General features: G+C 45.4%; 1 protein-coding gene across 1 annotated transcript in view; it reads right to left on the bottom strand.

The window, feature by feature from the left end:
* The window catches only part of KLKB1 (kallikrein B1), a 194,811-nt gene that overhangs the window by 140,006 nt on the left and 41,146 nt on the right, over window positions 1-13,659 (bottom strand). Inside the window, exons 8-10 of the mRNA XM_030192212.1 lie at window positions 8,015-8,124; window positions 7,740-7,899; window positions 7,532-7,644 (exon numbers count right to left, since the gene is read on the bottom strand). Of these exons, the coding sequence (XP_030048072.1) occupies window positions 7,532-7,644; window positions 7,740-7,899; window positions 8,015-8,124 (383 nt within the window). The remainder of the gene's footprint in view (window positions 1-7,531; window positions 7,645-7,739; window positions 7,900-8,014; window positions 8,125-13,659) is intronic.

Here is a 13,659-nt window from a genome sequence, read left to right on the forward strand (position 1 = left end):
GCTCAGCCATATTGCAATATTTTCTGGCCTTGTTTCGTTCCACATTTACAGACTGCCTTTCTTGAAAAACATCTTAAAGCTGATTTCAATAAAATAAGATACAAAATACAATGGCATAAAATATATCAGATATGCATAAAAAATGCATCAGCAAGCATAAAATACATCAAAATATCTCTCTGAAATAATATGACTGTAGGAAATAAAACAAAACCATTGCACTTTCATTTTAACACTAACCTATATTTCCCTAGATTGGAATTTTTTAATATAAACAAGTTCTCTCCTAATTTGTTATAAGTAATAGGTATAACCATTAAAATAGAATAAATACAAAAATCACACAGTGGCTCACAATATTTATTAATTCAGATGAATTTTCTGTATGGTGGGAAGAATGAATTGCACTTATTTGTACATTAGAAGTGGATTTCGTTTTTGAGCTTCTAGTTTTGAAGATCTGTGATGTCAAATTCTATTCTATTAAGAAAAAAGAAATTCATTTAATTAATGGTGCAATATTCCAAAATATTCATATGTTTCATTATGAACCTGATTCATAAAGAGAGCTGCTCTGGTCACTATTATCCTGAAAAGGGCATTGGCAGCCCCATTTTAGATAGAGCATAGAAATCAGAATTGAGACATCCAGGTCAAAATATGTCCAATTACAGTAGCTTTATAGAAAAAGATCTGCTGATGTAGAGGCTTTTCTAAAACACATGCAGAAATGCACATATATGTACTGGCTATATGTGGCAGGAGAAAACGTTCTACGGGGCCCTTATACTAGGTCCGCTATTTTTAGCGTGTGAGAAACCCATCTGCTGAGGCCACTTTTAGCCTGGGGTAAAATGGCTGCAATTTTCTTTTTCCTCATAATGCCCACGCACTAATTTCCCAATTAGCGTGTGGCCATTAGCACATGAGCCCTTACGGCTACTTATTTTCTAGGCGGTAAGGGCTCTCATGCTAATCCTGCACATCCCGATTAGCGTAGGCCACGACTACTCTCCACCCATAAACACCCCCCCCCCCCCGCACTAAAAGATAAAACCTATTTTTTAGCATGGGACTGGTGCACAGCAATCAGCACAGTACCGTGGTACACCTCTGCACGTCCCGCATCCCGTGACAGTGTTTGTTGGCGCACGGTAAGCACATGCTAGTGCCTACCGCCCATTAATAAAAGGGCCCCTACATTTGTCAACGGTTAAATCATCAACAGAGGCAACTCAGTAACTTCCATGTCTAGCTATTGGTTCTGACACATGTAAAATACCAACACTTTGACATGTATGTCTGCCATTTTGAACACCTACGTGGCTAAGTGCTCCTATTAACGCTGCACAATCTTTCTGCCTTGTCAATTTTGAGGTAGAAAAAACAGCAAGGAATTAAGAAGAAGACATCCTTAATCTCTCCTGTAACCAGCTGCCAAAAACAAGCTTTTTAAAAAATACCTGTACATACTTGGGAACAGATGTAAATTCCAATGTTGATCTCACTGATTACAAGAATGCACTAATCTTCTGAAACAGGTAATACATATGTAGATTTGGTTCTTCTTTATTCCTAATCATAGTAACATAGTAGATGACGACAGAAAAAGACCTTCACGGTCCATCCGGTCTGCCCAACAAGAGAAACTCAAATGTGCTACTTTTTGTGTACACCTTACCTTGATTTGTATCTGTCATTTTCAGGGCACAGACCATAGAAGTCTGCCCAGCACTAGCCCCGCCTCCCAACCACCAGCCCCGCTTCCCACCACTGGCTCCGCCACCCAATCTCGGCTAAGCTTGTCCCCTTGCCATATGCTCACAGGAATTAATTCTATAAGTGGGCGCCTCCTTTTAGGCACCACAATGCCATACAGCGAGAGTCTATTCTATAATGGCATCAAGGTGCCCAGATTAAATTGAAGAATACTAGCATAGCCCTGCATTGGTGTGCCTTAAATTATGATGCCCACAGGTACACTAGCCATAGGCCGAGTGGAGGAGTAGCCTAGTGGTTAGTGCACCAGACTTTGATCCTGGGGAACTCGGTTTGATTCCCACTGCAGCTCCTTGTGACTGTGGGCAAGTCACTTAACCCTCCATTGCCCCAGGTACAAAATAAGTACCTGAATATATGTAAACTGCTTTGAATGTAGTTGCAAAGACCGTAGAAAGGCAGTATATCATTTCCCCTTCCCTTATGCAGCTACAGACACCCAAATGCAGTAACGGGCATGTGTAACCCCACTGGTTCTGTAAGTTGAATGTGCAAGTGGCAGCTCTGCCCATGTGAATGCCCCCTTGCATTTATGCACTATCTGCTGGATCCTATATAGTGTGCCTAGAGATCTGCACTGAAATCCAGGCATATTCTATAACAACGTGCATAACTTAATTGGTTTAACAAGCTAATCAGCATTGATAACAACACTAAACATGCAATAATGAGCGCTAATCAAACTCTGGAATTCGTTGCCAGAGAATGTGGTAAAGGCGGTTAGCTTAGCAGAGTTTTAAAAAGGTTTGGCCGGCTTCCTAAAGGAAAAGTCCATAGACCGTTATTAAATGGACTTGGGGAAAATCCACTATTTCTGGGATAAGCAGTATAAAATGTTTTGTACTTTTTTGGGATCTTGCCAGGTATTTGTGACCTGGATTGGCCCCTGTTGGAAACAGGATGCTGGACTTGATGGACCTTTGGTCTTTCCCAGTATGGCAATACTTATGTACTTATGTATATGTAATTGGCAATAATTAGAATTTACATACACAACTCTGCACTGACATCAGTGCTGACTAAGCATAATCTATAATCAGTGCCTAGATCTAGGCACTGATTATAGAAATACATTTAGTTGATAATTTCAGTGCCTAAATCTATGTACATCCATTTATACCAATGAAAACGTGACATAAATCCCAGCGCATAGATTTAGGTGCACTGGGCCATATTCTATAACTAATGCCCATAAAATGACCATTACCCTGCCCATAACCACGCCCCTTTTTGCCTGCGTGCATTAGAAGTTCAGCACACATCGTTACCGAATATGCTTAGCGACTTGTGCACCTAAGTTCTAATCAGTGCCAATTAGTGCTCATTTTTGCTTCTTAAGTGCTGTTATCAGTGCTCATTAGCGTGTTAAGTTGCATATATTGCAGTGGAGGAGTGGTTAGAGCACCAGCCTTGCAATGCAGAGGTGGCCAGTTCAAATCCCATTGCTACTCCTTGTGATCTTGGGCAAGTCACCTAACCCTACATTTCCTCAGGTACAAACTTAGATTGTGAGCCTTCCCAGGACAGAGAAGTACCCAGTGTACCTGAATGTAACTCACCTTGAGCTACTACTGAAAAAGGTGTGAGCAAAATCTAAATAAATAAAATATTGTTATAGAATCCACATCAATTTTGGCATGGATCTCTAGGCGCACTATATAGAATCCGGGGGGGGGGGGTAAGCATTTTCTGTAATTAACTGCACCTAAATTCTAATGTGCACAGTTCAAAAGCTAAGTAACATTATTAATTCAAGCAACTGCCTAACATCAGGCTTAAATGACACTCTAATGGGCTTTATTTAACCCCCATATAGAGCCTTTACTTTCACACAAATGGAGTTTTCAGACCGGTGATAATAACAGAGTCAATTGAATGCTGGCATTGAGTGCAATCATCACACTGCTGCCACACTGTGACTACTGAGGTTGTTTCTCCACTTTAAATACGAAAAAAGTCTAGTTTTTTCACTGGATACCATACATTCTGAAGAAGACTGTGTTAGTTAAGCATATTTCAGCTCATTGCTAGTATTTCCAGTTCAAAAGCGGCATGGCTATGTGCAGGGAAATGGACATTCTGTGGGCATTCCCAATTTACGTGCGTAGTTATAGAATATGGCCCAGTGCATGTAAATCTACGTGCTGGGTTTTGCACATTTTTGTTGGTGTAAATGGATGCATGTAGTTTTAGGCACTATAGACCACACTTAAAGCTAGGTGCCACTTACAGAATGCGCTTATGCACAAATGTTTACCATGCAGATTTTTTAGACACCTTATATAGAATCTGGCCCTATTCCACTTAGTGTGCCCTTACCGATTAGCACTTACATGTTTCGCTGCTACTTGAGCATGAAGTGACAGTATTGTGCATGCTTCGCGCTCAAGTGGCTGTAAATGTGGATGCCCTGTATAGAATGGCCTCCGTGGTTCAGATTTCCGTATGTAAATCCCAGCTTTCCAAAAGTGAGTTTTCTACATTTATTCAAGGTATACATTTAAATGCCAATATTTACATATGAAAATCATGACTAGGGTTTCTAAAATGATAACCATAATGTAATCTCTTGCCTATGTCCTACATTTCTGCTCATCCCTTTGGTCTACCCTTTCTCCACAGATTCTCTTGCCACTTTCCGCTTTATCCATTTTCCTAGATAATTTGACCAATCAAGTAGCCACATTCCCCCCAATTCTATAAAAATTACACGTGCAAATTTGGGCAAGTACCCAAATTGTGTGTGTAATTTAATTAAATAACGAGCAATTATTAGTACTAATTAGAGTTAATTGACATGTATGCACGTAAATTTAGGCATGGGACCTGCGCCTAAATTTCACGTGTGGCCCAAAAAAGGGGGTGTGGAAATGGGAGGGTCATGGGCATTTGGGGGCAGATTGGAGGAGCAGTTTTGGGATACGGACATAATTATAGAATATGGGTGCTCCACGCATATATTTGGTCATGGGCATTTGTACCACATTTTCATTGGGGCAAATGGCGGCACCTAAATTTAAGTGCCAGCCATGGGCATAAGTGCTATGGAGTGGAGGAGTAGCCTAGTGGTTAGTGCAGTGGACTTTGATCCTGAGGAACTGAGTTCAATTCCCACTGCAACTCCTTGTGACTCTGGGCAAGTCACTTAACCCTCCATTGCCCCTGGTACAAAATAAGGACCTGAATATATGTAAACCGCTGAATGTAGTTGCAAAAACCTCAGAAAGGCAGCTACTATTGGATGATGTTGCTACATGGAATGTTGCTATTCCACTAGCAATAGCAACATTCCATATAGAAGCCTGCCCTTGCAGATCAGCAACGCAGCCGCACAGGCTTCTGTTGCTATGAGTCTGACCTGCACGTATGTGCAGGACGTCAGACTCTCAGACTCACAGCAACAGAAGCCTGTACGGCTGCGTTGCAGATCTGCAAGGGCAGGCTTCTACATGGAATGTTGATAGTAGAGGAGTAGCCTAGTGGTTAGTGCAGTTGACTTTGATCCTGGGGAACTGAGTTCAATTCCTACTGCAGCTCCTTGTGACTCCAGGCAAGTCACTTAACTTTCCATTGCCCCTGGTACAAAATAAGTACCTGAATATATGTAAACCGCTGAATGTAGTTGCAAAAACTTCAGAAAGGCAGTATATCAAGTCCCATCTCCCTTTCCCATTCTATAAGCCTACACCTAACTTTCAGTTTAAGTGTGGTTTATAGAACAGCGCTTTTTTCGGTGCTGATCTTTTTGGTGCCAAGTATAGAATTCCCCCAATTTCCTTGGATTCTATATAGTGCGCTTAGATATAGGCTCCAAAATCGGCATAGATTCTATAACACTGCACATAACTTAATTGGATAAACAAGCAATAATGAGCACTAATTGGCACTGTTTAGAATTTAGGCACACAACTCACTAAGTGTATTCTGTAATGATGTGCGCTGAACTTCTAACATGCAGAGCCAAAAGGGGTCTGGTTATGGGCAGGGAAATGGGCGTTTCATGGGTGGTCCAAAATTTAGATGCCTAGTTAAGAGAATTTGGCCCCATGCACCTAAATCTATGCACTGAGATTTACACCAGGTTTTTGTTGGCGTAAATGGATGTACGCAGATATCAGCGCTGAAATATCAACTAAGCCTAAATCTAGGTGCCGATTATAAAATACGCTTAGTCAGCACTGATTTCAGCGCCAATTTTTTAGGTGCCATATATAGAATTTCCCCCATTGTGTGGATGCACAACCTGCTGACTCAAGGGAAGATGACTAAAAAATCGTTAGAGCCCTTCCCTTACCAATTCCCTTAACAAATCGGTAAGGGAAGGGCATACATCAAGGAATAGGAATGCAAATGTGCTGTTCATTGTAGCCCACTTGCATTCTGTATTCCATCGGTAAACAGTCGCCCGTGGAGCATGCACAGAGCAGCCAAGCGTTATGCTGGCTGCTCTGCGCATGCCAAGAACGTCCTTTGTGGATGTGCTTCACTTTAAAAAACAAAACTTTAAAAACCTGTACCTCGGACTGAAAAGCTGCATAGCCACAGCAAGAGAGGGCTCAGCAGTTCCCCTTTCACAGGCTCCCTTCCTCCGTGTGTGATCAGGATCCAAGAACAAGGCACAGCTCCCTCCTCCAGGTCTATCTGAAAAGCTGCACAGCCACAGCAAGAGAGGGCTCAGCAGTTCCCCTTTCACAGGCTCCCTCCCTCCGTGTGTGATCGGGCGGGATCCAAGAAGAAGGCACAGCTCCTTCCTCCAGGTCTATCTCAGCCAATCACAGCGTGTTTAGCTTGGCTAAACGCGTTGTGATTGGTTCAGGGACTTCCAGGTCTCAGCTGAGTGAAGCACTGCCAAAAAAGTCGTTTTTATTATTGCAGGGGGGGGGGGGGGGGGAATGACGGCCAAAATGGACGCCCATCCAAAAAAAAACATCTTTTGGCCATAATTCCCCCCTGCAATAATAAAAACATCTTTTTTGGCAGTGCTTTACTCAGCAGACAGACCTGGAAGTCTCTGAGCCAATCACAACGCGTTTAGCTCGGCTGACCGCGTTGTGATTGGCTCTGAGACTTCCTGGTCTCAGCTGAGTGAAGCACTGCCAAAAAAGATGTTTTTATTATTGCAGCAGGGGGGGGGGGGGGGGATGACGTCCAAAATGGACACCCATCCAAAAAAAACCCGTCCATTTTGGCCATCATTCCCCCCTGCAATAATAAAAATGTCTTTTTTGGCAGTTCTTCACTCAGCTGAGACCTGGAAGTCCCTGAGCCAATCACAACGCGTTTAGCCGAGCTAAACGCGCTGTGATTGGCTGTGATAAACCTGGAGAAGGGAGCTGTGCCTTCTTCTTGGATCCCGAACACATAAGGATTAAGGAGGGAGGGAGCCTGTGAAAGGGGAACTGCTGAGCCCTCTCTTGCTGTGGCTGTGCAGCTAAACGTGATTTTTCCTTCTGCTCTGCCTCCTCTCACTGCTCCGTTTTACACTTGTCTTTCTAAATAAAGCATTTTTATTTGTCTGGCTTGTGCGCATACTTAACAAGAGGTACAGACCTCTCATTAGATTTTCCAGCGTTAATGCAATCGGAAAAGGTTAGTGCATCTCATTACAATAGGGTTTCTACACAATTTGCTCATCTGCATTCCGTTTTTGTTAGCTGCTACTGTGGTGGGAAAGAAGTCTTTAGTGCATGCCAGGGTTTACTACTTGCTCGTTAATGGCTGGTTAAGTTTAGTGCATCTGGCCCTCAGTTACCATCATTTGTTTTTATCTTGCAGATCCTTTTGGAGAACCCAGAAACCCCTCCTAATCTGTGCTGTATTCCAGTTGGAAATCCATTTGAAGACAGCCTGAGGTAACATTTGCATCTAAAAAAAAAAAATGAACAGGATTTTATCTTCTTGTGGAACTCTGAATCCCTTCAATCGAGTATAATTCAGATAGTGTGAAGTAACTGTCTTACTGGGTTTGCCTGCATTCTTCTTGTGCTGAATTATATGTGAAAAATTGGCAATGGATGGTTTTTGTGCAAAGCTGTTGACACTCTTTCTCCCCATTAACATAGGCCACAACCAATTCATCTCCCAAAAAGTCAACATCAGAGAAAATTGCTGAATGGCAGGCTGCAAACAAGAACAAATTAACAAGACAATGGGTACGTATTAATGTTTTTGTAAACTGATGCTAGAACTGGTCAGACTCAATAAAAAAAAAAATTAAGCCTGCAGGGTGCATTACCAGAATGTCGTTTTCTGCAGCTTAGAAGGCTGAAACCTGAGAAAGTGTTTTGTTTTTGTTGAACGTCAGTTGGCTTCCCGGCTTTAGAAGTCTTGAGAATGCAAAGATGTCTAAAAGGAAATTTGGAACATCAGTCATTTGATACCCAAAGCCAAAAAAGTGAAAATACTTCTACAACCTTGTTATTTGGTTTCAGGTATATGAATTATTTTTAAACAACATGTCACACAAACATCATCAGTTTGAAATTATTGAGAGGGTTTATGTTACATCGGAACCACATTCATTAATTTATTTAGATAAAGGAAAGGCTTCAGTCTTGGACTGAAAACGTCCAAGGTTTATGGAACTGTGCGCTTGGTGTGTACTTTACCACTGAAGTCAATGAGGAGCAACACATGGCAGGATAAATGTTGGTTTTCAGATACCATGCATGGTTCTTACAAACTGAGCTTTGGAGAGGTTTTGTGTTACATATTGTAGCTGTTTGTTGGCTTTATTAAGCAGGGTTTTTTGAGAAGTATCAATTTTTCTCCTATGGGATTTTTTACAACTCTCCATGTTTTCCTGCTTAATAGAAACCGATGATAGTACCTTTGAAAGGGTGAAGGTGATTGAAAATTTGAAGCGCCATCCCTTGGCTTTGAGGTTTCTATTATTTAAATTAATTAATGAACATGGTTCTGATGTAACATAAACCCTCTCAGTATTTTCAAACTGATGATGTTTGTGTGATATGTGATTTCAGTTTGTCATTTTTTTTTTTTTAGATTTTCTATCGAAAGGTTATTTTTAATCAAACCATGTACACAGCCCACTGGACTGGATGTAAAGGATTCAATCAATATGCAGCCCAAGGTGGTCAGCATGTTAAAAAAACACTTACCGTCACGGGCAGAATTAGCCTTGTATATTCCAAAAGCCATGTCTGGGCCCTGGCATTGAATATCTGGGGCTAATTCAGCCTTTCCAAGCCATGGGTCTTATGCAGGTCTCAGCTGATATTCAGCTGGGACTCACATAAGACACTTATGCAGGTCCTGGCTGAATGTCAGCAGGGACCCGCATAAGGGTATCTAGCCAGGCCTGGACCCCCTACCTAAGATTCCGATCCCTCCTTGTTTCTTTCCCCTACCTGAACATTATGAAAGCCTCTTCTGATGCCCCCTTCCACCCCATAACCCCCTAAATATATCACAAAAGCCCCTTCCATTCCCCCTTGCTCCTTCCCATCCCCCAAACTTGATGAAACCCCATTCTTATTGAAACAGGTGGGGAATCAGGAGACGAAAGGCAAATTTTGGTTCCAAACAAGGCAACTTTATTGCTAGCAAGTGAACAGCACCGAGTAGTCTCGGGACACTGTGTGTCATAAATCATCTGACACTTACATTTATACTCCCCTACTGGGCCTGCGCATTTGGCCCCTTACACGTCACAACCGACATGCGCAGTAAACATTTGTAGTTCTTACAGTACAAAATTGTAGTCCCAGTACGTACACACGTCATAACACTGAAATGATACTGGCAAGAAAAACGAAACTTAGCAGCTTATTCTTCACACACACAATGCTCCTTTCTAGCACAGGAGATAAGGTTCGTTCGGCTCAGGAATGCAGGGCGGGGTGTCAGCACCCACCAAGGTCGTCTATTCAGATGGCGTTGCTACATGCAAGCTGGTCTTGTATAGGCCTTGCAAACTACTGTTACAAGCTATATGTCTAATAGCCCTGCATTCTGTCTTTACATTAGTAAACAGCAAACTTCTTTCGTTAGTAAACAGTAAAACTGGATAAGGCACAAATGTCCAGTGCAGTGATAAGGTGTGGCTAAACAGCCAAAAGCAGAGGTAGAGTGCATAAGTATAAGTCCATCAGTAGGCACAAAAAAACATGAGGTTGTCCTGTTGCTCAGTAGTATTCATAGTATTCGAGCAGTATCCGGCGTTCCACTCCTTCATTCCCCCCTTTTGATACTTGAACATCCATTCTGGTGGAGAGTATCACCTCCATCCTCCATGAACCCTGAAAAGGAAAGAAAGGACAAGGATAGTTAGCGAAGGAGGCAACAAGCAAGCCCTAAGCCCTTGCGCAGCCGGTGGTTGCTTCGCCGGGGTTGAGACGGAAGGCCCCTAGTGGAATCCCCCCCCCTTTGTAGCCGGTCTTATGCTGGCACAAGGGTATTGGCTCATTAAGTGACTCAGGAGGTGAAAAGTGCCCATCAGCCACAAGGTGCTTCATCGTCAGCTTCATCAGACTGGGGAATGGGGGAGTACATCTGGAGAGCCATAAGTTGGGCAGCAGCACGGCGATCAGCGATGCTTTCCATGGTGGAGCGGAAGCACCTGAAAACCAAGGGGAGAGACAAAGGTATTAATAAGCAGGACAACAAGAACAGCCCACCCATGACGAGGAGGCCATGCAGGCTCCCGGAGGTTGGTAGCCAGTTAGTTAGGGAGGAAGTCCAATCCCACGCACTGTTCCAGGTCTGGACGGGGACGTGTGCTAATTTGACCATCCGGTCAGTTATTTCTCTGATGACATGGCTCTGGTCATCAATCTGTAAGCAGCAATTACTGAGGTTAAACTTGCCACACACCCCGCCCTCCTGGGCTAAGAGGTAGTCAAGAGCCAAGCGATTTTGGTAAACTGCGGTAATGAGCTTAGTGTTCTGTCGAGCTAGGATATTGAGGGCAAGGGCCGAATCGTTGGTAAGGATTTCGAGTACGGCCTGTAGGCGAATAATGCGATTTAGCATGTAGATAGGGGTACGGTACCCGTATGTACCATCTTCAGCCCATGTGGCCGGTCCATAGTAATGAATGATGCGTTCAGGCGGCCACTCGTTGTCTTTCCAGTCTCCAATTTGGACTTTGGGCTTGATGTTTGGGAAAGACCGTTTACGTCTGGCAGGGTTATCAGGCCCCCTGTCCACGTATAGGGGGATACCCAAAGTTTCGCCGACTCGCAGGGGCAGAAGGAAAAAACTAGGTCGGACAGTGCCCAAGAGACAGGTACCGTACCAGCGGGCCGGGAGCTGTTCATAGGCCCTGCGTCCGCAGATATAGTAGTAGCCCGCCGGGGCTACCCACTTGAGGGAGGCGTTTCCTCCGTACGTCCATGTCGTGTTCAAGGTGGGTTCTGTCCAGATAGGCTCCGGGGCGGGCAGGTTGTCTGTTTGCCACCAGGTCGTCCGGCTTCCATTATACTGAAGAACCCCCGTGCAAGTGGAATCTCCCACTGGTACAGAGTAACGCTTCGATGGCGCTCGACTAGCGCAGAGGGTACCTATGATATTTGTTCTCAGGGCCCATTCGTACGGCTTCGGCCGCTGGGGAAAGGTAATGTTGGTGGTGTTGAGTGTATCCCATGTTTGCTGTCGGATCTCTCTCGCTTCCCAGGGCCATTGTTCACCCATGTCGGTGCCTCCACAGACGAAACAGTTGGCAATTCCAAGGGAGAGGGCAATGTTTTCAGCCAAGTTGAGGAACATATTCCGGGCTTCTGGGGAAATAGGGAATTTAGTCTCGGTCTGTTCAGCACGAGCGATTTCATCGAATACGTCTTGGTAGCCGACGACAGTAGTCTGGTAGTGCGTAGGAGGCTTCGTTTCGAGACTCTGATATATGGTAATATATGTCAACGGATCCATTCCTCCGCCGTCAATGCCGAGGCCCCACGTCCCTCTCCATGGTATGTCGTGTCCTCGAATGGGCCAGTCTAGGGACACATAGTTACCTGAACCTCGACGAAACTCGCCCAGGCCGGTACATCCGGCATATCCTCCTCCCGTATAAGCACATACTCGGTCCCAGCCCGAGGCTCGAGTGTCGCCGGCGCATGGGAGCCACACCCACGGGGAGCAGCATCTCATGTCTGGACTGAAGGGGCAGACATACTTGTGGTCGTTAACATATGCCTTACGCCAACTCTGGCTGCCACACTTGCGAGACCAAGGGTGTTTGTCCATGGCGGCACAGACGTCGAAGGTTAGGGTTGCTACAGTTTGGATGCCACCGACGAGGATACGAGTGGAATTTATGTAATACAGAATGCCATCTCCCTCGACTCCCGGAGGCCCGGCCACATACGCAGGGAGTCCTACGCTGAGGGTGACATTGTAGTATCTCGGCTTGGTAGGGCTATGGCAGATAGTGAGATTTCCTTGGAGGCATCTGTGGAACTGTTGGAGGCCATTCGGAGTGATGAGGGCACAAGTCGGGAGAAGCCGGCAATCGCCTTCCGGGGGCTGCGTCTGGTGAATGAGGGTGGTGACTAGGTGATATCCTCCCTCTATACGATGGCGCACGAGGCGCAAACATTCAGTGCAATTCAGGCTCAGGGTGGCAGGATAGCTCGGGACTGCACACAGGAGAAGGAAGATGGTCAGCATTATATATGTGGTGGGAGGTATCCGAGCTTTTGCAGCAAGAAGATAATGAGGCCCACGATGAAGGCTGCGATAAACAGAGAGCCAAAAACGCAGTGGGTCCAGAAGCTGAGTTCCTGTTGTTGGGCAGGCATGAATCTGGTGGTTCACGTCTTTCTCAGAGTCAGCCGTAATGGAGCGTCAGGATGTTGGTGCGCAGTCCAACGCTTCAGGGTGCTGCTAGTGGGAGCAGCAGGTTTCAGTCGGGTCCAATGTATCCACACTGGGCTTCCTGCAATTTTAACAGCGGTTGAGGTCGTTAGGAGAACAAGGGAGGGCCCCTTCCATTTGGGCTTTAGGCAGTCAGATTCATCCCACTCTTTTACCCAGACCTCATCTCCTACCCTGAACCGATGTGTGGGACTGGTGAGAACCAAGGGAGCTACTCTTTCAGTGTATTGCTGGATGTCTTGCACTACCTCATGTAGTGCTTTCATCTGTTTCACTAAGGAACTCTCGCCCTGTATCTGCAAGGAGTCGGGAAAAGAGGGTAGTGGTGGTGGCCTAGCATACATCATCTCGTAAGGAGTAAGGCCGGTAGCCTTGGGGGTACACCTAAGATGCAGCAAGGCCAGTGGGAGCAGGTCGGGCCATTTGGCTTTTGCTTCTTGGCATAGCTTGGCTAGCTGGTTCTTCAGGGATCGGTTAGCCCTCTCCACTACTCCACTGCTTTGGGGTCTCCAGGCACAATGCAACTTCCAATCGAGGCCCAGTCTGGTACTGAGCTGTTGTGTTACTTCGCTGGCGAAGGCGGGACCGTTGTCAGAGTTTATTTGCTTGGGGAGACCGTATCTGGGTAGGATTTGATGAAGCAGTAGGGAGGTGACTTCTTTAGCCATTTCCGTTCTAGTGGGCTGGGCTTCAATCCATCCGGTGTAGGTACACACGGCGACGAGGATAGCTTTGTAGCCTCGTGCCGGGGGCATGTGTGTGAAGTCAATCTGGCATACGTGGAAAGGGCTGGTGCCTCGGAGAACATGTCCTGGCACAGGACCGGGCCCCGTTCGAGGGTTGTTCCGGGCACAAGTTGCGCATCGGCTGGAAGCGTTTTTGGTCCACAGGGATAGTTTGTTGATGTAGTAGGTCTTCTCAAGTAAGCGCCCCAGGGCGTCCCTGCCCAGGTGGGTGCGGTCGTGAGCCTCCTTGGCCACCGTCCAGGCCAAGGCTTCGGGTATCCATATGCGCCCATCCTGTAGTATCCACCAGCCATTGCGT

This window comes from Microcaecilia unicolor, chromosome 2, assembly GCF_901765095.1.
Source record: "Microcaecilia unicolor chromosome 2, aMicUni1.1, whole genome shotgun sequence".
Classification (NCBI taxonomy): Eukaryota; Metazoa; Chordata; class Amphibia; order Gymnophiona; family Siphonopidae; genus Microcaecilia; species Microcaecilia unicolor.